We start from the raw sequence: 26,249 nt of genomic DNA, 5'->3' as shown, positions 1-26,249 counted from the left end.
TCTCCAGCCTCTCACTGTGTTCCCTGGGATGGTCAGTGCTGTGTGCAGCCCCAAGGGGTTGGTGGAGGTGGGAGCGATCCTCAGCACAGCCTTTTCTGCAGCAGTTTTCTGAAGGAACCATTTTGCTCTGCAGGTTCTCAGTTGGTTGCTCCCCCTCTATCCCTATGGAGTGGCAAGGCTCTCTGGCCTTTACACCTGGTGGAGAAGGTAAACCCAGAGTTTCAGTGCAGCGTGCCAGGGGGGAAGGAGAGGGCTTCCAGCAAAACCACGGAGCAGAGTGCATTCTGCTCGCAGGTCTGTGACAATGTCCTGGAAGCACCATAGGGCTTCCTGAACTGCAGCTCCTTCTCATCCCTATGTTGCCCTGGGACCTGGGAGCTGTGTCTCCAGGTCTCTGTCCCATTCCGCCCGATGGTAGCAGGGAGCGGGATGTGCTCCTGTAGGTGTGTACCAGACTGTGTTTGTGGTGCTGCTGCAGAACAGGGTCCTGCAGAAGCTTGGAGGGGTGGGGGGTAACAACAGCATGTGTGTGTTTGTAGGTACATTGTGGGCCAGAGGACAGGACATGCAACAGGACCTATCTATGCAGGATACACATACTTGTATTGGGGTGTGGAATAAAAATTGTGTATAGTTTGTCTGTACAATGCTTGCCTAAAGGAATAAAAAGAAGGTGATGCAGCCTTCTTCGCTGTGTGGGATGGGAACGCTCCCCAGAACATACAGGCTGTGTGCCTAGCTAGTAGGTGCCACTCTTACAAGAGCATCTGTTAAGCAGTGAGAGTGCACAGATAATCTCTGCCTTGAGATGCTTAAAAGATGGGCAAGAGCTTCTGGTGACTGGAGCTGGCTGAAATGATTCACAGGAAGGAGATCTGATCGCTGCTGTGTGTCTTCCTTGCTGCATTGATGCAGAACACTGGAGATAAAGTGCAGCTGGATCTCTAGATCCAAGGGACTTGGACCTGCATTGCAGAAAGTGCAGGTGGCCCAGGAGAATATGCCGTGGACTTGGGAATGGCCTGCCCATGGCTCCATTACTGCCTCTCAGGTGTCTGAGGCTGTGATAGCAAGCAAAGAAAGAATTCTCTGTCCCAGAGATCTTCATTTTCTTCCAGTCTCAATGCCAGTCAAGATCTCACTGTGGTATTATTGCTGACAGCCAGACAGTAGCCCACCTTTTGCAACCCCGTTTTCTGCTTTGCCCCGTTTTTCATTTATTTCCCAGTCTTATTATTCTTTTCCAATGTTTTCTGAAGCCTTATGTAGTACTAAGGGCAGGTTGATAGCTAACATGGGTCACTTCCCTTCCTCTTTCGGAACAGGTACAGACTTTATTATTTGCCAGCCACACAGCATCCCCTCCTTTCTCTTTCCCCACAGGTGTTTTTTATCAAAAGCCCTGTTGCTAGCTGCGATCATGCAACTATTCTTGCATTGTTCTGGGGTCAAGAATATCTTGTCCCTCTGACTTGAGTGCATTCATCTTCTTGAATTTTTTTCCACTTCAAAAGATCATTTCCTTTTCTGCACCCTCTTTCCTCTGTATTATCTAACCTGTCATTGCCACAGCTTCAGTATTCTTGCCAAAATGGCACCAAAAATGCTGTTTTACTTACCTCTAATACACTTCTTGGTGTGGTTATTTATTCAGGTTGGTCAAGAGCCCTGCTCTTCTAATTTCCTCACCTTGTTTTTTTTTTTTTTTTTTTTACTTACAGTGTACATTCAAAGTCTTTTCTGCAGTACGTCTCCAAGGTCTTTGTTCTTGTTGGCTTTATAACTGTTTTCCCTGATACACCAGAGATCTGCTCTTTAAAAATTAAAAAGGTTTCATTACAGAGCTGTTTGCTTTTTACCCTTCTGTTTAATATAAGCTGGGTCAGCTTGAGATATTCAGTCTGAAGGCACTTCTATATTGTAGATGCTGGGTGATAACTCATCTCAGTAGGCACAGTTCTGATGGTTAAACCCAAGAAAAGCAAACTGAAAGTGAGACATGCGGAGATCTGTGCAGGTGGTTGAGCGGCAGAGGATCAGAGGTGGAGGTGCCTCCTTGTCAGCTGTGGAATTGCGGGACAGTACTGTACAAGAAGATTTTGTCCCCGTGTTTGTGGAAGCCATTGAAATCTGACTGGTAGTGGGAAAGCTCACTTGTCTTCTACCTTGCTGCTTTGTGGGAAGAGTTCTGATGTGGATAAAGTGCTTCTGGCAGTTCAGTCTTTAAGTCCAAAAGAGCCAGAAGTTCACCCTGTTCTAGAGCTATGTGAAAGGCAGCAGGATAAGGCTTGAAGGAGCTGAGAGAGCTCAGCTGGCAGGGGGTGAAATCCATAGCAATGATCAATGACAGATGTGTTGGTAACTAGCCTTAGCAGGGATTTGTCATGTTATCTGCTGAGCAGGTTCCCTGCATGCCCTAGCGCTCATCTGAAAGTTGGTTACTCTCCAAAGGGAAAGAAATGGGCTGTCAAAATGGCTCTAGTCCCTGATTCTGCTCCAGTTTTCTCTCTTGATGAGAATTATTTTAATGTTCATTTACAGAAGGAAGTGGGTCAAAGCAGGGACGAACCAGTTAAGATGAGTGCAAAAGCAGGCTCATCCACAAACTCTTCCTCTCCCCACTGCAGTTGTGTTGCAGCCTCAGGGTCACGTAGACAATGTTTTTTTCTATCCATCAGACACATGCAACTGTTTCTTACTGGGCAAGGCTGCTAGTGGTTATATCAGCAGTTAGGAGTAAAAAAAAAAAAAAAGACTGCAGTTGCTAACTGTTGTAAATGTGAGGGAGGCAGAGGGCAGAGCTGTAATGTAGGTGAGTGGCTGTAATGTAGGTGATGGCAACTTCTGGCTCAGGGTCACCCTCTGAGTTTAAACTCTTGGGACAGAGAGCATGTGTTGGTCTTTGTGCAGTGGTGAGGGTGTGGGGCTGGCAGTACCTTTGAGTAATAAATAATAAATATTTGAGTGATGGCAGCAATGCTTTGTACTGACATTTGGCAAGTAATGGGAAACTGACACTACCACCAAACTATCTCTCTCTGCTCCAGCATAAGATGCTCTCTGGAAGTAGAGAGCAAGTGTCACTGCCCTGTTGTTGTGCTTTTTGGGCAAGTGGCACAGACATCTCAGAGTGATGAGAGCTAGCAGTTCCTTCTGACAAGAGGGGATTTTCTCCTCTGGGAGTTACAGGAAAAAAAAAACTTGCAGCCTGTAGGGAAGACCTTGGCAAACATACAGCAGATTTTCACCTGACACTTCCCTTGGACCCACTGTTAACCTCAGACTAGACAGTGCTCTGTTCTTGGGAAGCGTGGGACACATGGACAAGGGATGGGTACTGGACTCGGAGAGTCTTTCTTCCCCTTGGTTCCAAGATGTGCAAGAGACTCACCTGAGCATCTGTGGCTCTGGCAAACACTCAGGAGCTCTCCTGCATACCAGTGCCAGAAAAAAACCTGCATACAGTTGCAGGAAAATGAGTTTCTCAGGAGAACTCAAGTTGTGATGTGAGATTTGAGTTGATGAGCTGCTTAACAGTGATGCAGTCAACCCTGGGGCAAATCTGTGGTCCTGAGTTGGCTAACACAGACTCAGTTCAGCAACAGTTAGATAATCTCTGTCAGCTCCTTCTGACCCTCAGGGAATGGCTTTTTGGGTGTTACTCTTCAATGGAGCAGGGAGTCCTTGCTCCTTACATAGTTAAACTAATCTCATCAGCTTAACTCCAGAACTGCACCTTATTCTTTGTAAACTGGCACCAGCTGCCATCACTTCTGGAAAAGTGTGAGCTAAATGCTTTCAGTGGGCAGGCTCTTCTCTGTTCTGTTCTGCCTGCATTGGTGCAGGACCAACTGCATGCTTACTTAGCCTCCTTTTGCCTAGTAGGTCCAATTGACCTGAATTGTTTAGCAGGCCACCTTCTTTTGGTCCTTCTCTGGGGTTCCGGTGGTGAAGAGCAGGGACGTGTGCCTCATGCTGCACTGTCATGTGTCTTCGGTGTAAGCTCAGATAGCATGGCTGTCCTCACAGATGTCCTTCTCAGCAGGGAGAATGACCTGTCTGGACCATTGTGCTAGTGCAATTTTCTGTTCTTTGTAGTGAGGCTAGTTCCAGTGTCTGCTTGCATGGCATTTTTCCCTGTAGTCCCACCTTCAGACCTTTTCCAGTAGCTCAGGTAGCAGATTTATAAGCCCACATATGAGAAGATCCAGTGGGAGGTATAAATAATTCATATCTCTGGTCCCAAAATGTTGTTGGCCCACACAGCATATCATCCTTGGCTTTGCCTAATTCATTCTAATGATCGATACCCAGAGTGACACATCTGCCCTGCGGTTTGGCTTACTCTGGTTGACCTCTCCTTCACCACTTGTTAGTATGTGAGTTGTTGTGGCTTCTAAGGGATTTCTTGCCGGAATGTGGCTTATCGCAGGCAGTGATTGTAGCTTGACCCTTCAGAAGAACAGGAAGAGGATTTCAGCATGCATCTGTGCTTAGCCGTTTTCTACTGGCAACAAGCTGTTCTCTCTTGTCCGCAGTCAGTGGCACCTAACCTAACGTACTGCTGAGATTTATCCTCCAGCTGCAGGTCATAGTGCTTGAAATGACCATTGAGGAGAGCATCTTCCTTACCAGATGTCTCCTCCTGCCTTCAGCTCCATGTCATATGCCTCATTTTCATTTCTGCAGGCACTTGCTATTTATAATTCCTGTATTTATAAAGCACTCTGAAGGTGGTGACTACTTCTTATTCAGTAAGCCTGACAGCCTTTTTGTTCCCATGTGCTTCCCTTCCTTGTTTCCTCTTTGACTGGCTGTTTTTGAGGGAGGACTGGGTCAGTGGAGAGGTGAGGCTGCATGGAGCACAGGGAGACCTCAGACATCCCTAGAGGTCTCTAGACCCTAGTGCAGCAGGGCTAGCCAGTTCATGGCACAATAACAGAGGAGGAGAGGAGGAACTGCTAGAAACAGGTCTGTCGCAGTGCTAACAAGAAATGGCACAAGGGTGGTTAATGCACAAAGGTGGCAATGCTCTAGTCACATGTCATTCAGTTCATGTTTGGCCATATCTTGTTGAGACAATGCTAGTAGTTGTTGATCGATTGGGGTTTCTAATACCTCTGCTTCTGTTGGTGACTTTGCACAAGCTTCAGAGACCCCAAAGAATGTCTCCATCTCCGTGAGCCTGACCTCTTCCAGGGTGTGTGCTGCTGACATGATTTTGTACTGCAGGGTGGAGAAACACCCCAAACTGAAGCAATGCGTTTGTATTTGTCCTGGAGGCACTGAGGGGTGGTACCCCTCTGTACCAGAGCATGTTCAACAGCCAGTATTTTGGTCTAATGCCTTGTTGTCTGCTTTCCCCTTGGCACAACTTGAGGTTGAAAAGGAAAACCACAACAACATCTTGGCCTGCCCATCAAAATGGAAGGGTAATCTTTTTTCATGGAAGCAAGCCACCAGACCTACTGATTTAATGAGGCAAATTCACCAGGGAAGATATCCTTCAGCCCAGACCTTAGTCAGACATTGAGGACCCTCTTATCTCTTGGGGGACCACAAAGAGAATTTGCATGAGGATGTGGGAACCTCTTCCCACAAGCCTACACCAAGAATTTGTGCAGTTTGAAGGAGCAAACCCACCAAAACCCATACTCCACAGACAGGGAAAAGAAACTCCTTTCCTCAGAGACCAGATATGTAAGAAAAATTCCCTGGTTTCTTCCAGGCTAGTCTTGTTGTAAACCTTGATTTTTTTGGGCTTGATGCTAAGTTATGTAAATGTGTGTAACAGAAGATAGTCACAAAAGTACACTTTGTCAGGTTCCAAATCATGAAACTGATTAAATTGATTCCAACTCATTAAGAAGATGTCATTAAACTGCAAAAAGTACCTGGATGCCACCCTGGTCATAATGGACTTTATTTGGTGAGTGTCTACATATGAATGTTAAGGTACTGTCATGGCTTAACCCCAGCCAGCAACTGCCACTCACTCACCTCCCCCCCTCCCAGTGGGATGGGGGAGAGAAATGGGGAAAAAAAGCAAAACTCCGGGGTTGAAATAAAGACAGTTTAGTAGGACAGAAAGGAAGAAAATAATAATAATAATAATAATAGAATTGGAATATACAGAACAAGTGATGCACAATGCAATTGCTCACCACTCGCTGACCGATGCCCAGTTAGTTCCCGAGCAGCGATCCCCCCCAGGCCAACTCCCCCCACTTCATATAGTGGGCATAACATCACATGGTATGGAATACCCCTTTGGCTAGTTTTGGTCAGCTGTCCTGGCTGTGTCACCTCCCAGCTTCTTGTGACCCTCCAGTCTTCTTGCTGGCTGGGCATGAGAAACTGAAAAATCCTTGAGTTGTTGGTAAGTAGTGTTTACACTAACTGAAAACGTCAGTGTGTTATCAAAATTATTCTCATACTAAATCAAAAATATAACACTATACCAGCTACTAGAAAGAAAACAAATTCTACCCCAGCCAAAACCAGGACAGGTGCATAAGAAATGGAATGGTAAATTATGGTACAGAGTCTTCTAATGTTGATACAGAAAGCAGGAACATCCCCCTGTTGATTGGGAAGCTGTGTGCAATTAGTCACCCCAGCTCAGAACCATGACTGCAGAGTTGGAGGGAACTGAGAAACTGCCCAGGAAACTGTACAAAGTCCTGGAAAACTCTCCTAAGTGGAGAGACTGAAGAAATGGGAATTATTTGTGTTAAATGGGAAACTGTAGGGTTAGTGACATGAAATAATGAACAGCCTAGAGAAAGATGATAATGATTTATGAGGTGTCCTGCTTGTAATGTGGAAGTATTCCAGGAAATGAAGGAGGATTATTTGAAACTGGTAATAGGAATAAGTTTCACATACTGTGATTAATTAGTCCACAAATCTTGCTGTCAAACTTCAAAGCCCAGCAATATTCCCAAATGGCTTGGCATTTGTGTGAATAAGACTACTCAGTGTATTTATAGTACATGTTCAGAAGTTGCAGAGTTTTGAAAACTCCTGGTTGAGTTGAGGCCCATCTCGGTGCAAGGGCTTAGGAGAGGCAAATTCTTCCTCACCACTTGTTGCAGGTACTTGTTCTTTTCTCTGATGTATCTGGTACAGAAACGACACAACAGCTTCAAGAAGGGAGGTGTCCTAATGTGAGCATGTCCTAGCTGGGAAGATCTGGGAGCCTACAGTCTTAAGGTGTCTCCTCAGCCCTCTCAAACACCCTTGAAGTGATTAAAAGCAGAGTGGTCATCCCTCCAGTAGACTTGGTGTGTCCCCTGGGACTCTGACCTGCTCTTCCAGTACAGAGCCAAGGATCATCCCTGTTTGCCCTTCTTTTTTCTCCTAGCGAATAGGTCTATGCATCCTCTGCAGCCCAGCAAGACTTTCCTCAGCAGAAGACCTTGGTTAATCCAGGGTTATCAGATTTAGTTAGTTAGACCCTTAATGCTCTGTTGAGCCCAGTCATTGCAAGACTAATTAGCACATGAGCTGTCTTGTGGAGCGATATCCTAAAATAAACTGTCCCGAATAGAGCTTTACAAGCTGAGTTTGGTTTGGGTTGCCAGCGCCTGCAAGGGATAAGTTTCTCCTCTCAGAATAAAAGTATGTGTAATCATTAGGAGAGCCTGGTCTGCTTCATAAGTATTTTATTAAGGTTCTGGCTTGCCTTTTGTTGCATGGAAAATACTCTGTTACGTAAATTGATGCTGCGGTTTCATCCAGATCCTCTTGAGTTCTGCCTTGCCGCCAGCCATGTGAACATACATCAGGAGGACACTTAGAGAGAGGCTGGTGACCAGACCAAGGATCTGGGAATACTCTTGTATGTGAGCGGAATGAAAAGCTTGGGACTGCTCAGAGGGGTGGCAAATGTAGTAGAAAATATGATACTTTCCCTGCCCTAGCCCAGGGACAAGCAATGAAGTTAAATGCCCATATGTTCAAAAGGACTGACAGTGACAGATAACTACTACTATGGTGTGTAATTTGGTGTGGAACTCACTGGTTCAGGAAGTTACAAGCCCTAAAGTTGCAAGAATTCAGAAAAAAAGGGGACACTACAAGGGATGTAAAGAATATATAGCACTATGATTGTATAGGCTCCTAACTTTCTATGGGAGGGTCATGAAACCCATTTCTAGATGTAAACTGTTCTCACATGGAGGAGGCTGCCTGTGACCTGGGGGGGAAATGGAGCAGTCAAGTCACTCATTTGCTCACTTTGGGGTTATTACACATCATGCAGAGCACCTGAACTCTGCTGGCAAAGATGGAGAATGGGGCTTTACCCATCTGATTCAGTCCACAAGTGTCTGTGTTCCTGTGCTGAAATCAAAACTTCCCTGTAGCAGTTGATCTATGAAGACTAAATATGTTCATCTTTCCATTGCATCTTTCTCCTCCCTCATATTTCTGAGCTGGTGGCAACAGTTGCCCTTGATTTTTGTCTTTCTTGAGAAAAGCATTCTTAATAGACTTGTTTTGGCCAGGGAGGTCATGTCAAGACCTTCTGTGTAGTGCAAAGGGCCATTTCTAATCTTGCACAGTCTCACTATGGTCCAAGGATTTGTTCCCAGATCCTCTTGTCCCATCATCCTGGGAATCATTCTGCCTTTTATTTTTCCCCACCCTGAATTCTGCTGAAGTGAGATTCAGACAGCATTTGGACATGATTGCAGAGGACCTGTTTGTTCACAGAGCTGGCCAAAAAAGGGTTAAGAAGTGCACAGTCTTAACAGTGATCAGGCAAATTACCTTTTCAAAACTGTGTGATCCAGGATCCTTTCCTCCAGCTATCTTCAAGGGATTACAAAATCCAGCCTGTGGTCTAAAAGCAGTTAGATCTATCAGCAGCAGAAGTGTATGTGGTCCTGATGTCCTTCAGAGGCCAGGATAAATTTGATGCATTAGTCTCACCAGATGCTGCCTTTATTGGGCTGATACTCAGCCTTTTGGCTTTGCAGCATGCTATCATCCCGTAATCAGGGTGCTGCCAGCCTCCAAACCATGAAATTGCTCATTGCATATTCCTGCCTTGGAGAGACAGAAAATTTTTTCTTGTGTATCCAGTTATTGCTTCTGGTCTTGGCAGAACTACCTAGAGCTAGGAAGGGTTAAAATTCCTGCAGTTTTAGCAGGAGTCAGCTATTGGACATAGCTGCTGTTTGAAAAATCATTTAGATATGCACTATGAAGAGGAACCTCTAAAAAAAACAGGCTGCTGCTGGGATGTTTTCTGTTTGTGCTTGATTTTGGAGCTCCTGATCTGCTTGCACACAGTGTGTATTAAATTCCATGTAGGATTGCATCATTTACAAATAATACAGCTCTGCAGATGCAGGCATCCTGGCTCTCTGGCAGAACTGATGCCCATCACAGCTAGGAAATGCCATACGTGCATTGCTTCTCCTATTCACTGGGACATGGCTAGCCAGTCCTGGTAGTAAACCATTGCACCACCGCTGTGTTCAAGTCTGAAAATAATTCTGCTGGGGCTTTTTGACATCTCTAGGTGCTTTATTTATGGTAGCTTGTGGGGTGATACTTTATTTATTTCAAGAACTTGGCCCTGCTGTGGTTTTACTTCACTCTCCCATAGCTACCTATGCTGGCTGTTCTGCTTTTGCTGTGTTGCTACATGAGGTACATCTATAATCTTCCACCCCAGAAATGTTTGGTTTTCACTTGATAGTGAGTGATTCCTATATATGTGGGGCTCTGGGCTGAACAGACAGTAAACATGATTTTACAGCCTTTTTGAGTGAGTTATTTTAAGACTGAGTTCCTTATTTCTCAGGCTTTCTCCAGTGGTCACTGATGCATTTGCTGTGCAGGGAGGGTTCAGGATTGTTTTGCTGCTGTGATTCCTGCAACGCACGGTTTGGACAGAAATGCAATGCCAGTTTTAATCTGGATAGAGAGGAAGCAATAGTGAAGATAGGCAGCCATGGAGTGGCTGGAGTCTGTATGGGTCTGCTGACCTGTACTGCAGTGAGATCTGATTCACTGTGAAGACACACCTTTGCTTTTAGAGCTTAGCTCATCTCTTTTCCCCAAGTCATGAAGTTGGTAGGGGATCTAGGACTACTGAGGTGGAGCTGTCCTCTTGTGCTTTTTCCTTGTGCAGATGAAACTTGCTTCTGAAATTATCCTCCCATAAGCCTTGGATAAGCAGGGCCTCTCCTTTGCTATGGTCTGGGCAACACCAAGTTGTCTGAAGCCAGATTCCAGTAAATGTTAGGGAGGAAAGTCCTGAGGGCCTAGTGGAAGTGATTTGTGACCTCTCATTGAGAGGTCTTTCCAAAGTATAGTAATTCTAGGGATGCTACAGATCCCCAGCAACTTCTGAAATCTCCAGTGCTGTTGAGAATATCTCCATCCATATGAAGTATCCGTGCCCTCTCCACCCCTTGGTATTACCTCGGGAGCCTTGGCCCCTGCAGCGCACACCTGAGCAAGAACAGCTGCTCATTCACTGTTGCGTGTAGCCATATAACAGACTTCATGAGCAGCTTTGCCATCTTGTATGCCTGCAGCACAGGTCAGTGAGCCAGCTTTGATTCACAAAGGTGCGCTGAGTTTGATGCCCAGCTCCCTCAGCAGGACACTTTCCTGTGGCTGTTGTGGTGGAGAGTTTTGAGCTCACAGCTCCCAGGCATAGAAGTTCATGGGAAAACCTTCAGTCCGCACTGCTTCTGGCTTTGACTCTGGGTCACCCACAGCTGCTGGCTGTGGTTTTGTTACTACTCAACTGCAGCCTCTGCTTCCTAGGGTCCTCGGGCAGGTCTGTAAAAGGAGGCAGCCAGCTGACAGCCCTGCTTTGCAGCTAAGCCCTGGCCAAAGCTGTGCAGTTAAGGAGTTAAGCTTGACCTCTTCAGCTACTGATTCTGCCCAGTGGTTTCATTTGCTTATAGGATTTTTTTCTTTCTGTGTGGGTTCTTGAGTGCCTTGGGAACCCTGCAGCAGCCAGGCTCCAGCACCCAGGCAGATCCATGTTTCAGAAAAGAATTGTGTAATTTCTGCTCTCATAAGATCTTCAGTTTGCTTTCAGAGTGCTCAGGCAGAAGGGTGCTATAAAAGCATAGCCCCTCCTCCTGCTGCTGCTGCTACTAGAGTGTCTGTGATAAGAAAGGATTTACTGTGTCTGCAGTTCAATTCAGCAGCAATGTCAGTGTGATATTAACAGCTAGAAACATCAGTCTTTTTCTCCTCTGTGGATTTGCATATAGTAATTAGGAGCATATGTGGTGGGGGCTGGGGCAGAGGATGGCCAGTGGGGAGAAGGAGGAGCAGGTTCCAGCCCAGATCACCTCAGTGGATGGTGGATACTTGTGAGTCACAGCCTGTAAGTGACTCCTGCCGAGTGCCACATGCCAGATGATGAGTCACGGAGCAAGAGAGCACAGAAATGGGAGAAACTGGTTCGGTCACTGTCCGGCTCCTGTGTTAGCTGGTATAGATCTGTTGCTTGAGCTATTTCTGATGTCTTGTGTAACTCAAAATGCCCAAAGCAGCTGGGGCTTCTTTTCCTCTGACTGGGAGGCAGTACCTGGCTCATGCTAGTTGTGTTATTGGCAGGAATACATATACTGCCTATTGCTTATTTTTGTCTCATGCACCCCCTCATCTCTGCTGGCAAGCCCCTCACCCCTGACCTGTGCAGCTCCTTGGTGCCATGCGCGCAGGGGCTGTGATTGATTGTCATGTGCTGCAGTTTCCATTCTGAACACATCATAATCCTATATAGTTCTGGGATGTAATGATACATTAATCACGGGCTTAGTCAGGCTGTCCTGGAAGCCACTGGAAAAAGCCCTGGGCCAGGCAGCACCTCATTGTGGAAAGAAAAGGGAAGCGGTCTTTTCAGGAATCACTGTTTGCTCAGCACCACAAGAGGAACCAGCCTGAGCTGAGGCAGAAATTTAGGAAGTATTTAGTCTTGCTATCTTGCTGCACCCCGCTTTAAACACTGAGTGCTGGAATATTCACCCTGGGACCAGGCAGACCACCCTCAGTATGCTCCCTGTTTCCTGAGGCAGGGAAGGAGAGCTGAGGTTTAGGATGAGTCAAACAACTAGTATTTCCTTTTACACCTTTTCTTTCATTAAACGTGCTGGATGATTTACTAAAGCATTTAATGAAGGCGTGAATTTGGCAGAGATGTATTAGCTGGCGAGAAATAAACAGATGTCCAAACAAATACTACTAGCTAGTCCCACCCTACACCATACAGGCTTCCTCATCTCCACCCTCTTCTTACTCACCCCGATGGTTCAGACCCATCCCCAGGCCACTCACCCTGCGCCCCTCACCCCGTCCTCTTCACTGATCCTTCTCCCTGAATGCCCTCCAGCTTCCTGGAATTCTATTGTTAAGGCTTTTTTAAAACCATTCAGTACTTTCTGGCAGCTTTTGGAGTGGCAAGGCTGGGGCAGGGACAAACTGCATTACTGGGGTCCTGGAAACTGGTGCTGGAACCAGTGAGCCCCGAGATCCCCCACACTGTCTGAAGAGTGGCTTTCAGTTTGGATTCATCTCCCAGCCCTTTTGACAGGAGGTAGACTTACAGGGACTAAACTGAATATATTCCCCCGCCCGTGGAGCAAAGAGGAGACGTCTGTATTGTGCCTCTGTCTGCAAGCTCACACAAACCGTTGCTTTCTGCAGCATTTCTGCTCGTGCTTGTTTTGTAGAGCTGTGTGGTTTCTTCAGGCATGTTAATGCAAATGCTCTGTAGGAGTCAGGGATTCACATGGAACAACCCTCAAAGAACAAGCAGCTCCAATACAAAAGGATTTTTGCTGGTTCATCTGTGAAACTGAATGCCCAGCTTTTAACCCTGTTTTTCCATCTTTCACCCTTGAGTGACATGATGGATCTTGTTCCGTCTGAGGAAGATGATGATGACAGTGAAACCATAGCCATTCAGAAAGAGGCAGCAAGAACCCTCACCGTTAAAGGTTGCCATTGGGCATTCAATTTCATAGATGAAGTGACTGACATTTGTAGAAACAGTAATCTGTTCAGAAAAGCCAGCCTCCAAAAAGCCAGCATTGCCTCCAGCTGACAGTTCTGATGATCTTGCTCCTGCATCTTCATCCTCTGTCCTGCATGTGCAATCTTTTTCTATTTAAATCACATTTATTTCTTAAATCTCTGCATGCCTCCCCTGCTATTGCATTACATTTTAGGAGGAAACTTGTGTTGCTGTGTGTTGAACCCCATCGCCCCATGTGTGTAGCTGACAGCGCTGAGCAGAGCTCAGGGTATTAAGCAATTGGTGACGGAACTCCAAAAGCCTGGCGGGAGTGGTAACAGACAGCAGGGTATGCCTGGAGGTATGTGACCACCACACCTAAGGCATCAGCACTTGGAGGCAAGGCTGGTGTTTGCACCAGCCCCCTCTAATAGAAGCAGAGCCTTGCAGCCCAGTTTGGCACCAGCTCTGATGGCTTCTGCCTCTTCTCAGCAATATTGCAGAGGCAGGAGGTTGTACTCCAGAAGCCATGGAGCTGCACTGACCACCCTTAAATTAGCACAACCTCCTCAGTCTTTGAGGCTATGACAGAGGAGGGGTTTGGGGTCCTCTATGTAGTGCTCAGCAAGGACTTAGATGCCATGAAGTGGAGAGCCTGAAGGGCTCAGAGCTCTGCAAGGTGCGGCATGCCCCTGTTACCTGCAGCATGCTGCCTCCTTTCTAAAGCACAGACACGGCTTGGTAGGTGGCTCTCAGATCAGTTGCTGAACCATCCTTTGTTGCTCTGCACTCATCTCCTTCTACTTACCTAGAGCTTTGCTGTAGCTAAGGAGTTTTTGTCATGTATATTTATATACATGGGGGTACAAGCATTCTTGAGTAATTCCACACCACACCATAGGTGTCTCACAAAAAGCCATCCTTCTCTGCTCTGTATTATCTTGACTGGAATGAAGCACCCACAGGTAATGAAATGTCTGGCCCTCGCCTTCTCCAGGTAACCCTTAGCACCTCAAGAAAGAGCTGACTGAATAATCAGCCCATATCTCCCATGTAGCAGCAGATGGTGTCAGTATAGAGAAGGCAAAAAATTTTGACATTTGCAAATAAAATGGCTGTTGTACTGATGCATCTAGAGTCATGGTTCTGCCTGCGTGCCTCCTTGCCTTGCACTGCCATGGCATGCTTTTCTGGGCAGGGATCGTTCCTGGATGCTGTGTTTGCTGTTGTATGTGTAGGATTGAGCAGGATTCAGCACACTGTGGGCTTGTGCTATTGCAAATGATAAGAAGAATGAATTGATTTGGCAAAAAGTGTTCAGGTGCAGACTGCCTATCCACATCTGGCAACTTCCCCTTGCAAAGGGGTGTGAGGGCTTTACAGAGAGCTGATCAAAGCCAGCAGAATCTTGCTTGCTGGATTTTATGCCCCAGTATCAATCCCAGCCTACCAGACCCTGAATAGGAAGAGGGAGGATCCTTCCATAGTCTTCCAGAATCTGGGAGGCAGAGTCAAGGGATAATACAGCCACGGGGGATGCTCTGGTATTGGGAACTGAATAATCCCTGCACTGGCAGTGCCATTGCCCAACTTCCCTGTATCCCTAAGACAGGAGGAACCCAGGAGAGGTGTCCCAAGGGAGAGAGGAGGGGTAGCTAGGGCACAAAAAGTCGTGCATATCCCTAGGGAAGCTGTCAGAATGGCTCCTGTCAGGAGCTAGCTGTGTGCCACCTGTGATATTGGACCTCAGAGCCTTGTGCTAGGAGCAGGCTGTGGGTGCAGGCAGAGTGGGCATCCGTCTGCTGCAGCATCTGTGACAGCCAGTGAATCACAGTCCACCTGGGGAGCCTGTGCTGCCACTGAAACCAAATAGCTGGACAGAGTTGCATGTCGCAGCTGGAGCTCCAGAGAGACAGCTGGGAAATGGCTGTATATCAGCTCTCTTGACATTTTGTTGTCAAATGTCAAAGTGTGCCTGCGTGTCGTGGTTTTGGCTGGGAACTGACTGGGCATTGGTCAGCGAGTGCTGAGCAATTGCACTGTGCATCACTTCTTTTGTATATTCCAATCCTTTTATTTGTTATTTTTATTTTATTATTGTTATTATTAGCTTTATTATTTTCTTCCTTTCTGTCCTATTAAACTGTTCTTATCTCAGCCCACAAGTTTTACTTTGGTTTTTTCCCAATTCTCTCCGCATCCCACAGGGTGAAGGGGAAGTAAGCGGGCAGCTGCATGGTGCTTAGTTGCTGGCTGGGGTTAAACCACGATGCTGTGCAAGCCTTGTCCTCCCACAGCAGCTTCTGCAGCAACATGAAGTATGCATTGCTCAGCAGGGCTTGTCAGCAGATTGGTGCTGGTGCTGGGAACCGGCTCCAAGCAGCCATTTCCCAGAGGCAGCAGAGACCCGGTACTTCAGCAGCGAAGTGTGCTGTCATCACGGTCTATATCCTCAAAATGATGCTTTTCAAGTGGTTGCATTGTGGCAACACTCAAAATATAGCAAAGCCTTATGAAGAGATGTGATCTAAGCATTACAATCAGCTACAGAGGCAGTAATGAGGGCAGGGTAGGCCTGCATGAGCAGATAAGCACTGGGGGACTAGTTTTTCTCCCATAATGCTGGAGAGATGGGGGGAGACGGGATAAACAGGGGCTCCTGCTGCTACATCTGCCATGATCAATGATGCACAAGGTCCAAAATGGGGCACGAACACTGTTGCAGCTGTTGAACACCACTTGCAGCGCGTGTGTGTGCTAGGCACAGAGTCAGGAGCTGCTGTTAACCACGGTGGTTCTTGAGCAATGTGATCTTGGGAATCCCTGATGTAAAAGATCTCCCCCCAGGAACCGGGCTGAGGACAGAGTCATTCCTTTCAGCCTTTGCGGCAGCAGCTGTGGGAAAGGAGCCAGAAGCTTGTAAGACAGAGGAGTCACTGAAAGGGGAGTGAAGGGAGATAGAGGGCTTAGGGAGGCTATAGGTGAGGGAGAGTTTAGGGCTGCACAACAGTCCAGCTGGATATGGTCTAAGTGGTCCAGGTGACCTCTCTACTTCAGAGCCTAATCCTGGGTGAAACATCCCAGCAGAAGCAGAAATGAGGGTGAGTGTGCCCCTCATGTAGGTCTCATGATGATCTCTGGTAGAGTCTACCAGAAGGCTTGTCTGTTCACTAACAGTGGTGTTAGCATTAACTTTTACCTCATTGGGTGTTTACTGTAAACGCTAGGTCCATTTCCATCTTTGTATTTTTTTTTCCTGCCAGCAGCATCCTGTGTCTGTGAGAAGCACTATTAAGCGTGGGAGGAAAGTACTTCTTTTGATGATTTTTTTTTAGCATCTTTTAATTGCTATTCTTATGCCATGAAGCTGAAAGAACTGAAGTTCCTGATCTTTCTGTGGAGCTGTCTCATTGCTTACACTGTTGTTCTAACTTCACTTATCCCACATTTCTCAATTTCCCTCCTGGCCTCGCATGTGCCTTTGCAGCTCTGCTCCAAATCCATTATCATCCCATTGTCACAAATGTTGGGGTAAGGTAGGTGAAGACAGATCCTGTGAATGCCACTTTCTGGAGTCTGAAGGTCAGTGGTGGCAGCCAACCCAGGGTCCTGGAGCCCAGAGCAGGACCATAGTATGTGGTGTCATGCTGCTGTGAGCACTGAGGATGCCTGGATGAGATATGGGATGTGGATTGCTGACCAAGGGTGTTTGGGCCAGGGTTGTCAGAACAAGTGGTGTATCTGTGAGAGCACTAGGTCATTTTTTAATCCCTCAGGATCATCCTGGATCACTGTTGTGTTTTGTGGTTTCTCTCTCTCCTTGCTGCCTTAGCTGCGTTCCCATGTACTTCTCTGCATTGGCTTCTCTGACGTGTAGAAGGGAAGACAAGAGGGAAATGCATTCCAGACTGTCCTGGAGGCACTTGCAGGCTGGACGTCCAGCTTAGATGGGGAAGGAGGAATGAATATGTGCTCTGTTCTCCCATATCAAATGCTGGTGAATATCTTCCTCTAGCTTTATGAGAACCTGCTGTTTACGGAACTCTGAGGGAGTGGGGCTCATAGTGCCCTGCCTGTACGGCTCCTGGGACTGTGGGCTGTGGTAGTTGTACTGTTGTGAAGTGCAGCAGGTAATAAGCAAGTAAGTGCCACAGATAATGTGGCAGAATGTCAGAGAAGTGTGAACCAGGCATCCCAGACCACAAAAGGAACCAGTTTGAGCTGAGGCTTAACAATCAGCAAAAGGTCAGGAGAAGGCAGTGTGCTGTATGGGACCTATTTAACCATCACCACTGGTTCCTCATGGCCCTACTGAAGTCATCCGCTCCTTTTCACATGAGAGGCCCTTGTGTGCATAAGTAGTTGCATACTTTGGCATGCTCCCCGGGCACCACTAAAAGAGCTCAGGAAACTCATGGGGGCTCCTGGATTTTGAAGAGGAATGGTTGTTGTGCTTTCCTGTTCCAGTCCCTTCCTGCTTTCCAGTCTCTGCCTGGACTTGTGCGTCTCTAAAATTGCAAGGCCTGGCAGTGCAGTTTAGTGTTTGGTTCTTAAAGGAAAGTTCAAGGTACCTAAAGGGAGACAAAGATATTTAAGCCAGTGGGAGAAGATGGACTGCTCTCATCAGAGTGCAGCACATTATTTCAGACCCTGTGCTGTCTGCCTGTTTTCCTGTGAGCATACAGTGCCATTCGCAGTGAGGTCTTCCTTTGGCCCAAAGCCTGTGCAGCCCTTTGGCCACTTGAGTGAAATCAGTCACTCACTTCACATAAATTTGAGAGGGGTCAGATGGAAGCACAAATGTTGTCCCACAACTCTGTAGGGACAGGGATGTGTTTGTCTTACATTGTGATGCTTTCCCTGAAGAAGGACAACTCAGGACCTTGTGTTCAGGTATTTGTGCTGAAAAGGACCAGTCTGTTTGGTCCTTGTCAGCACACGAAGTGTTCAGTCAAACCAAGGATGCTTTAAATAGTCACTGCCTTTCCTGAGAGGTGACTTCCTTTGTGTTTTTGTCTCTATTTAGGTATCTGAATTCCCTCATGAGAAGTGTCCTCCCTGCCTCTCATGTGCAGCCCTATCTGTCCATGGGTAGCACCAGCTTAACTGATGTCCTGAAGAGCATTCCTCACCATGGATAGTCCACCCAAACTGACTGGTGAGACGCTGATTGTCCATCACATTCCCCTGGTGCATTGCCAGGTCCCCGACAGACAGTGCTGCTCCGTGAGCAAAAGGACCAACCCCTTCTGCCAGCCAGAGCTCAGCGTTACACGGACCTCTGCCCTTCCAGACAGAGACCTTTCACAGACTGACTCCTTGGTGTACAGCAGCTTTCTCCAGACCTCCGAAACCTCAGCAGAGGCCTCAGACAAGAAAGAAGGCAAAGCAAGGGATTTGATTGTCCCTAGTGTCAGCAAGCGACACAACCCTTTCCGGCTGAGTGAGGGTGAAGATCTCAGCATTTTTGGGGATGACTTGGGTCAAAAATCTTTCCATCTTCACAACACACTTGTGGCTGGCAAACCTCCCTTTCATCTGCACGAGCTGGCCTTGCCCCCTTTCCACCTCCACGACTCCAACCACATTGTGAAATCCTGGAACATGGCTAGCCGGTCTGGTGTGGTAGATGGGCAAGAGGACAAAATCAGCAGTGATGATGTCCAGAAGAGGAACAATGCAAACAGGTGTCACCACGCCTCAGAACGCATGGAGCTGGATGAATGCAGCTGCCATCGTGGCAGATCCTCCAGCTTCTCCTTCGACGGTGGTGACCAGGAGTGGAACCAGAACACGGGTGAATTGCTGAGGAATCAGGATGCCCTGCACAGCCGGACGTGCAGCTGTTCCAGTTCGGAGCTCCAGCACTGTCGCTGCTACAGTTCGTCAAGTCAGTCTGAGGTGATTGACCAACAGATGGGCTACATCAGTGACTCTTCCTGCAACAGCTCTGACGGGGTGCTGGTGAACTTCAGTGCTCTCTACAACAAAATGAATGGTCAGTCTCGATCTAACCTGAATTCAGCCAACCTGTCCTGTGACTCTTCCTTCTGCAGCCACTCAGACACAGGAGCTTTTTACCTGGATTTGCATTCATCACCCACAGAATCCAAGATGTCTTGCGAGTCGCATCACCCAGAGAGTTCAGGGAAGGTGTGTGGGTGTCAACACTCCTCCTCACCTGTCCTTGATGCTAACTGCAACTCCTACCACCTCCACTGTGAGCCTTGCGCTTCAGAGAGCTCAGACCTCACTGCCTGCTTACAGAGCCAAGCACGGCTTGTTGTGGCTACTCAGAATTACTATAAGTTAGTCACATGTGACTTGTCTTCCCAGTCATCCCCCAGCCCGGCAGGATCTTCCATAACTAGCTGCTCAGAAGACCATACCAAAGGTAGTCCAGCCCAGCCCACTGAATACTATCTGTTCAGAAGGCCTGACCCGAGACAAGAAGAAAGCAACGTGGAGTGCAGTGAAGAGGATGCAAAGGGAGAATCCACCCAAAACACGATTGAGGGTCAGGTCTATGTGAACGTGTCACCACCTAACCTCAACACAAGCCGGCAGCGCTCCAGGAGCTATGACCAGAACCTGGACAGGAGTCCCAGTGGTAGGCTGGGCTCCTTGGAGCGCATGGTGAGCTGTCCGGTCAAGCTGAGTGAAAGTCCAGCAATACCTATCCAGAGTTCTCCCCCGAAACGAGTGACATCTTTTGCTGAACTGGCTAAAGGCCGGAAAAAGAATGGCACCTCCCCACCACTCCGGTCCAGTGGTGATTCCTCCTTGGAGTTCTCCCCTATCCCTGAGACACAGCGGGATTGCCCAGCCTTCCTTGAAGAAAGAGCTCGCCGCAGCCAGAGTCTTCCACCCATGCCTTTTGTCCATGGCCTGAACCGGAGCTGTGAGGGCTTCTGTTTGAATCATGCTTTTGGGGACAGCCAGGCTTTGAGTTCCACCAAAGACTTGGTCTCCGGTGAGAAGGTCCCCAGTGGGCATGGGGCAGGTGAGCAAGCCTCTCTCTCCCTGCTGACGGAGGCAGATGCCAGCTTCTCAGGTGGCTCTGCCAGTGGCCACGGACAAAGAGGTGCTAGAGCCCGAGCAGACGGTAAGGAGCCAAACTAGGCAGAATGGAGAAGTAAAAAGAAAGGCTGCTCTTTGGGACATCAGGGGAGCAGCAGAGGAACCTGCCTGGCAATGGGAGACCAGTGCCTGTGCGGTTTGTTTCCTGGTCTACCACTCCCTGGGACAAAGCCCTGCTGTGCTTATTTCAGACCCAGATCAGTGCAAGAGTCTTGTCCTTATGTTTCTAAAGCCTCTTGAGGTTTTGTGGAAACCTCTCCTGTCATGTAAGGGAGGACATGGCATTAGCACTTAGGGTCTGTGGAGCCTGGAGGATTGTCTCCCTTCCAGGGCGTTGTACTCCCCCAGTCCATGAGAATCACCTGCCTTTAGCTCCTAAGACAGAGATGTGAAGATGCTCAGCAGAGTCACGCTCCCAGCAGATGAAGGGAAGGGATTTGTTGACAAGTTTTTGGGGCAGAGGTGGAGAGGGAAGAGACATAGCCAGCAGTCTCTTCTCAGGGTCAGGGAGCTCACACATTCTCTGCCAACACTTACAGCATGAATCCTGAAGAGATTAGAGGAGCTGCGTGTCTCTGCTGGAGTAGCCTGGTCATATCCTCCACAATGCATTGGATTGCAGCAAAGGTTCCTATGGAGGGTAATTGTCACAGTTCCCTCTGCAGGAAAGCCTGTAATACATGAGTTGCTTTCCACCTTGACATTGCTGTCACTTGTCCTGGTGAGGAAGCTATGTGACAGGCCCATCAGAGGTATGGCCATTTCTCCAGCAGGGCACGGGACCTCTATTACTGCCGTAGACAATTCTTGTACCTGCTTCTCAGGTAGGAGCCTGTCTAAAATGCCTCTGACCAGACTGCTGCAGTAGATAGCCCCTAACATGCCAAGGACCAGACTGTGTCTCCATTTAATCCCCTGAAAGTTTCTGCAGGAGATAGGAAGAAAATGTTGTTCATTGCCATGGCAGGTGTGGGAGAGATTTTGACCTTTGAAGCAAGAGCTCTTTAAGTATTGTGCTGTTTGTTCATTGAGTCTTGAATGTGTGCTCAGTGTGGGATGGCAGGGACGGCAGGTCTCTGCCGGGAGAAGGCAGCGTGGGAGCAGCCCTCTTGGTTTGCAGAGGGAGTGCTTGGAAGGAGCAAGAGCTGCTCAGGGAGGAGGGGGCAGACAGGAGCTCTCAAGGCAATAGAACCCAACAGTTCCTGCACCCCCTGCTGTGGTCCCTTTGTCCGCACTGTGACAGCAAGGCAGGCATTAGTGCTGCGCAGAAAGCTGCTGCCTGCAGCTGGAGATAAAGGCAGAGCTGCTTCGCTCCAGCTGAGAACAGCATGCAAGCCTAGAGGGTCTGAGAAGGGACTAGAGGGAAAGCAAGCCCTGCTAAAAGCTAGTTATAGAGACAAAGGCGTGGCACACCCCATAGGCAGCAGGTTAACACCAGGGCTGTGCTTGGGACAGGTCCTTTGTCCCGGGATTTGCTCTGGGCTGGAGGAGGTGGAGGGGAGCAAGGGAGAAGGTGCCACACTGTGCTGAGACACAGTGCGGCTGGTGACCAGGGATCCCAGTCAGCCAGGTGTGTGCATCCAGTGTTGTGTGTCGTGCAGAGTGCAGTGTGTCATGCTTCAGCTGTGTCCATCAGGATATTGTGGCCCCACCAGGAGCTGCAGGCATGCACACATAGAAGATAGCCCAGCACACTTCCTTGGAACATCCCTGTCCATCATTTGCTGGAGCAGACCTGCACTTTCCAGGGTTGGAAGCTCTTCTGTTTCTGCTGTGGTCCTGATTTGGCTGGGAACATCCTGCTTAGGTCTGGTACAGGCAGGGGGATGAAGGGAGCTGTGTGTTCAGAGGGGGGACAGTTACAGGAGAAAGAAGAGGGAGGAAGAATGGGAAGCAAGCAGCCTTTCCGACAGCACCAAGTGCGATGTGGGATGCGGTTCTATTGCATGTAATGCTTGTGCTCAGCTGGGTGAGTTCTCAGCACGTGTGGACAGTCCTTCAGGATAAGAAACCTTGCTGTACCACAGTGCGTTGGGCCATGTCTTTGTGGCACTGCCTGGGCAGAGGCAGGTTGAGGGCAGGCGCTTGGGGCCATGGCTTTTTGCTGTCCTAGGAGCGAGGTATGCTGAAGGGATGTGAAGCTGGTGACCCTACCAGGAGAGACAAGCTCCTGGTGCAGCACTCTTCCAGACAGCTGTCAATAGCTGGAAACTCTGCATTTAGGGCCACATGTCTTTACGCTGCCAGCTCATGATGTGTGTAACCAGTTCAGCCTTGAACCACTCTGCCTGTGTCTGGCCTCTAGCTGTCTTCTTCCTCCCACAGCTAAGAGCACATTCCCTTTTGCCTGCGATCTGCTGGGCTGATGATGATTGTTCCTCTGCCCATCCTCACACTTTGTTCACCTTTCTCTCCCCAAAGGTGGTGGCACAGACAGCAAGCCTGTGGTACGCTACAGCAAGGACCAGCGTCCCACGACTCTGCCCATCCAGCCCTTTGTTTTCCAGCACCATTTCAGCAAGCCACCCAAGGCCCGTGCCCTGCACAGCCATTTTGCTTCCAGCCTTTCCCAACTCTACAGCTTGTCCAGCAACCGGTCTGCCAGCCAGCAGATCTCCTCCAATTCCCAGTCCTCAGCCTCGGCCACCTTGGCAGAACAGGCGGCGGTGGCAGGGAGCCAAGCCCACAGCACGCTCCTGACCCAACGTTCAGCGGATGGAGCTGCCTCCCGCAATGATGGCTGCATTAAGAAGCCTGCGCCGGAGACAACCCGGCCGTCCCCCCTGGGGAGTTACTCTCCTGTGCGATGCAACGTGCCTTTCTTTCAAAGCGTGGACTCTTCTTCCTCACCCACCGCAGAGAGAGCTGGAGAGAGCCAGCCCCCCAGGAGCAGGTCCTGCCCCATCGCCGCCAGCCTGCTTCCCACGAGGTCTTCCCCGGCTGTCAGTGCCATGCAGCCCTCCCAAGCCACCAAAGCTGATGCCCTGAGGCAAAAGGAGAACCCCAAGCCGGATCCCAAGAAGGAGGCACCGCTGGAGCCAAGCCCACCACTCTCTGAGTACCGGCTCCACACCGGGTCCCTCCCACCCCTCTCGGTGGGTGGTATGCCTGTGAGCAGAATAGGAGGCCATGCAGATCCCCACTGGAGAAGTGGCGGTGAGACGAGCAGCTCTGGTCCCTTGAGCAGCATGGGAATACGGGCCGTCAATGGTAGGTACCCACCTGCCAGGACGTGCTGGTCTGGAACATCTCCAGCTCCCTATGGCTGTGGCTGTTCCCTGTAGCACCACCCTCTCTTAGAGGTACAGCCCGGGGCAAAATTGCATCTGGGTACAGCAGTGCCCAACAGCCCCTACCATCACTTTGCCTTGCAAAAGAAAGTCCTACACTAAGAGCATGTGCCCCCAGTCCTGAGTCCTACACTGTGTCTCTGGAGAGGGCAGCGTGGGCTGGGCTGCTGATCTTACAGCACCCCATTGCCAGGTGCTTGCGCCCCAAACCTGCTCCCTCTATGCCTGCAGCCGCGAGGCCACCCAGGCTCCTGCCCTGCTCTGCCAGGCTGTGGCCTCCACCTCCCTGTATGTATGTGTGCTAATGTCCTGAAATGCTGCTGGACTTTAATGTGCTGTTTCTCTTTCTCTGTCCTTCCTCTTTCTCATCTTTTCTCTCCCTGTTTCCCCTCCACATGCTGCTGTCTGCTCACATCCTCCCGTCTGGTGCTTACTGCCTGCGGCATCCTAGCGAACCACCTCTCTCCCCAAGCGCTGAAGTGGCGGGAGTACAGGCGGAGGAACCCCCTGGGTCTGGACCGCATTTCGGGGCTGCCCAGCTTAGCAGGCAGCCTAGACAGGAGGCAGCAAGAGCCTCGGCTGAACCGGGGGAACCCCATCTTTGAGCTCCCCGGCACTCTCAACACCAGCCATTTCCACTGCAAGCTGAACGGTGCGCACCACCTTTCTGCTGGGGGGTCTTGGGAGGTGACCTTGGGGCTCAGGTTCAGCCTGGCTTCATCACTGCTCTGCCTGCTCTGAGAAGGAGGGGTGATGCATCTGCTCACAGCAGGGCCGAGGGGTACAAGAGGAGGGTGAAAATTGCCTCACTGATCTGCACAATCTCTGTGGAGCCTCCCTTCTCCATGAGCTGAGAGCAGGCAGGTCCGGCTCTGGGCTGGATTGAAGGGGAAAATGAGTGGCCCAAGAGCCTGCTTGAACCTCAGCAAGTGTTCCTAGACTGTGTCGAGCTTGCAGTTCGTGTCTCAAACAGGAGTTGTGGCCCTTGGAGACCTCGTGTCAGTGCTCCACAGTGTCTGTCCGTCTGCCCATCTGCCCCAATTCTGGCAGCATGCTAGGTGCTGGGCTGTAGCTTTCATGGGGCAGCTGGCAACCCTGTAGGGCTCCACAGGGCTCTGTCTTCTCCATGCTTTGCCCTTAAGGTCTTTGCTATCGTCCAAAACGTGTGCAGGAAGGTCTGAGAGGGACAGGCTGCTTTTGGCTGAACCTTTGAGAGTCCTCTGGGAAGAGCAGTGTGGTCTCTGTGGGGAGGGAGAGTGTTCTTCAGGTCAGCCTCAAGTCATGGAGCGAATTCCCCAAAGCTGTACACCTCACTCTGCCAACCCAAACAGTTTCTCCATCCCTCCTTCACGGGAGAATGCCTCGCAGAGAGCTGGAGAATCAACCAGATTGAAATTGAGCACATGAAAGAGCTCCTGCAGAAGTCACCCCTTGAAAACAGAGGCCATCCCAGGGTACAGGCAGAAGATATGTGGTTTGTTGCCTGTGCATGCCTGTGTGTGACAAGTAGGGATTCTCTCTGTGCTCTACTTTTGACCCCACTTGCCGGGGCTATCAGCACAGCAGCCCCGAGAGTCTCGTGCAGCGAGGTTTCCCTTAGCACCAGCCCATGAGGGTGAATCTCCCACAGCATCTCTCAGTGCCCATGGACCCCGGTCAAGCTGGAGCTAGATGTTGGGTGAGCTGTGGGGTTGAACTTACAGGCTCACATTGCAAACCATTGCTGGGAGTGTAACAAGCCTGTGGCCTTGCTGTCCCAGCCTTGGACAGGCTGGGGTGAAGACCGCTGCTGATGCAGCGCGCTTCTGGGAAAAGCAAACAATGTGGGAGAGGCTTTGGTATAAGGGCTTGGGGCTGATCCTTCTCCCGCCTATCTTGCCCTTGCAGGACAGTCTATGAGGCAACTCCAGCTTACCTACACTGACTTCTTCCCTGACTACTTCTCACTAGCAGAGAAACCCCCCGCTGAGTTCTGCCTCTCCCCAGATGGCAACACAGAGTCCATCTCCATCGACTTGCTGCAGAAGAAGGGTGAGTCCGTGCATCTCGCGGACAAGAGTGTGGCGTAGCGCAGCATAAGGCGAATAGTGCTTCTCTCTGTCTCATCTCATCTCTGTTGACATAATGGTTTCTTTCCCTGCCCTTCTCTACTGTAGCATCATAACTATATGTCCCCCTGGACTGACGGCTGTTTCCATGGCAGGTTCTTGTGTTCTCTGCACCATGCAATGTGCCACGGAGTACGTTTGAGCTACTCATCACAGGAAGTATGATTAGAAAGAATCTTAAGTCCACAAGAAAGGGCAGACAGCAGACAGGCGCAGGAGTATGACGCTAAGGCAGGGCATGCTGCCACCCCTGTCTCAGTATACAAGGGTGGATCTGTGGATCTGTGTGATGTTGCAGATGTGCTAGCCTAAGATTTTGTAATTTAGGTAAAAGGTCTGTTGGGTCCTACACGGTGAATTGTTTATATAAAAGGGTGGGAGAAAGGATTCCAAAGCAGGACAAGATATGGCTGTGATGATATCCATGCTAGAGGCAGGGTTGGGGACTGGGTTGTTGACAGCTTCCTTGGTATCATTTCAGAGGCAAGAGATGTGCAGAAAGGTTCCCATGCCTTTGCCAGCTATGTGTTGGTGATTACCAGATGGCAACTTTCCCCTCTATTCCAATTCTATTCTTGCATCATGCTGATGCAGATGTAAGGCTGGCTTGTTACTCAAAGTCATTACATAGCTCGCCAAAGGCGTGGCTTCTGCATTGCTGCCCTGTAGGATCAAAGCAGCAAAAGACTCATTACCTCAGACCCCATCTCTGCTCCCTCAAGGGATGGTGTGTGGAGGTGATGGTCCATGTCCCTCAGGAATATTGACAGGGTA

The 26,249-nt window shown here is 49.2% G+C and overlaps 1 protein-coding gene across 7 annotated transcripts in view; it reads left to right on the top strand.

Annotated features, from left to right (window-relative positions):
* RUSC2 (RUN and SH3 domain containing 2) overlaps nt 1–26,249 on the top strand; it is a 61,663-nt gene that overhangs the window by 25,485 nt on the left and 9,929 nt on the right. For 5 of the 7 annotated variants that reach the window (XM_030004567.2, XM_030004569.2, XM_030004571.2 and 2 more), the window contains 4 exons: nt 18,024–20,102; nt 22,499–23,287; nt 23,819–24,019; nt 25,255–25,398. In XM_030004567.2, the coding sequence (XP_029860427.1) occupies nt 18,131–20,102; nt 22,499–23,287; nt 23,819–24,019; nt 25,255–25,398 (3,106 nt within the window). In that variant the 5' untranslated portion in view covers nt 18,024–18,130. The remainder of the gene's footprint in view (nt 1–18,023; nt 20,103–22,498; nt 23,288–23,818; nt 24,020–25,254; nt 25,399–26,249) is intronic. The other 2 variants (XM_030004572.2, XM_030004573.2) reach the window with 2 other exon arrangements.

The sequence above is a fragment of the Aquila chrysaetos genome, chromosome Z, assembly GCF_900496995.4.
Source record: "Aquila chrysaetos chrysaetos chromosome Z, bAquChr1.4, whole genome shotgun sequence".
In the NCBI taxonomy this organism is placed as follows: domain Eukaryota; kingdom Metazoa; phylum Chordata; class Aves; order Accipitriformes; family Accipitridae; genus Aquila; species Aquila chrysaetos.
Note: the sequence above shows the minus strand (reverse complement) of the source record. Positions and strands in the feature narration are given on the sequence as shown.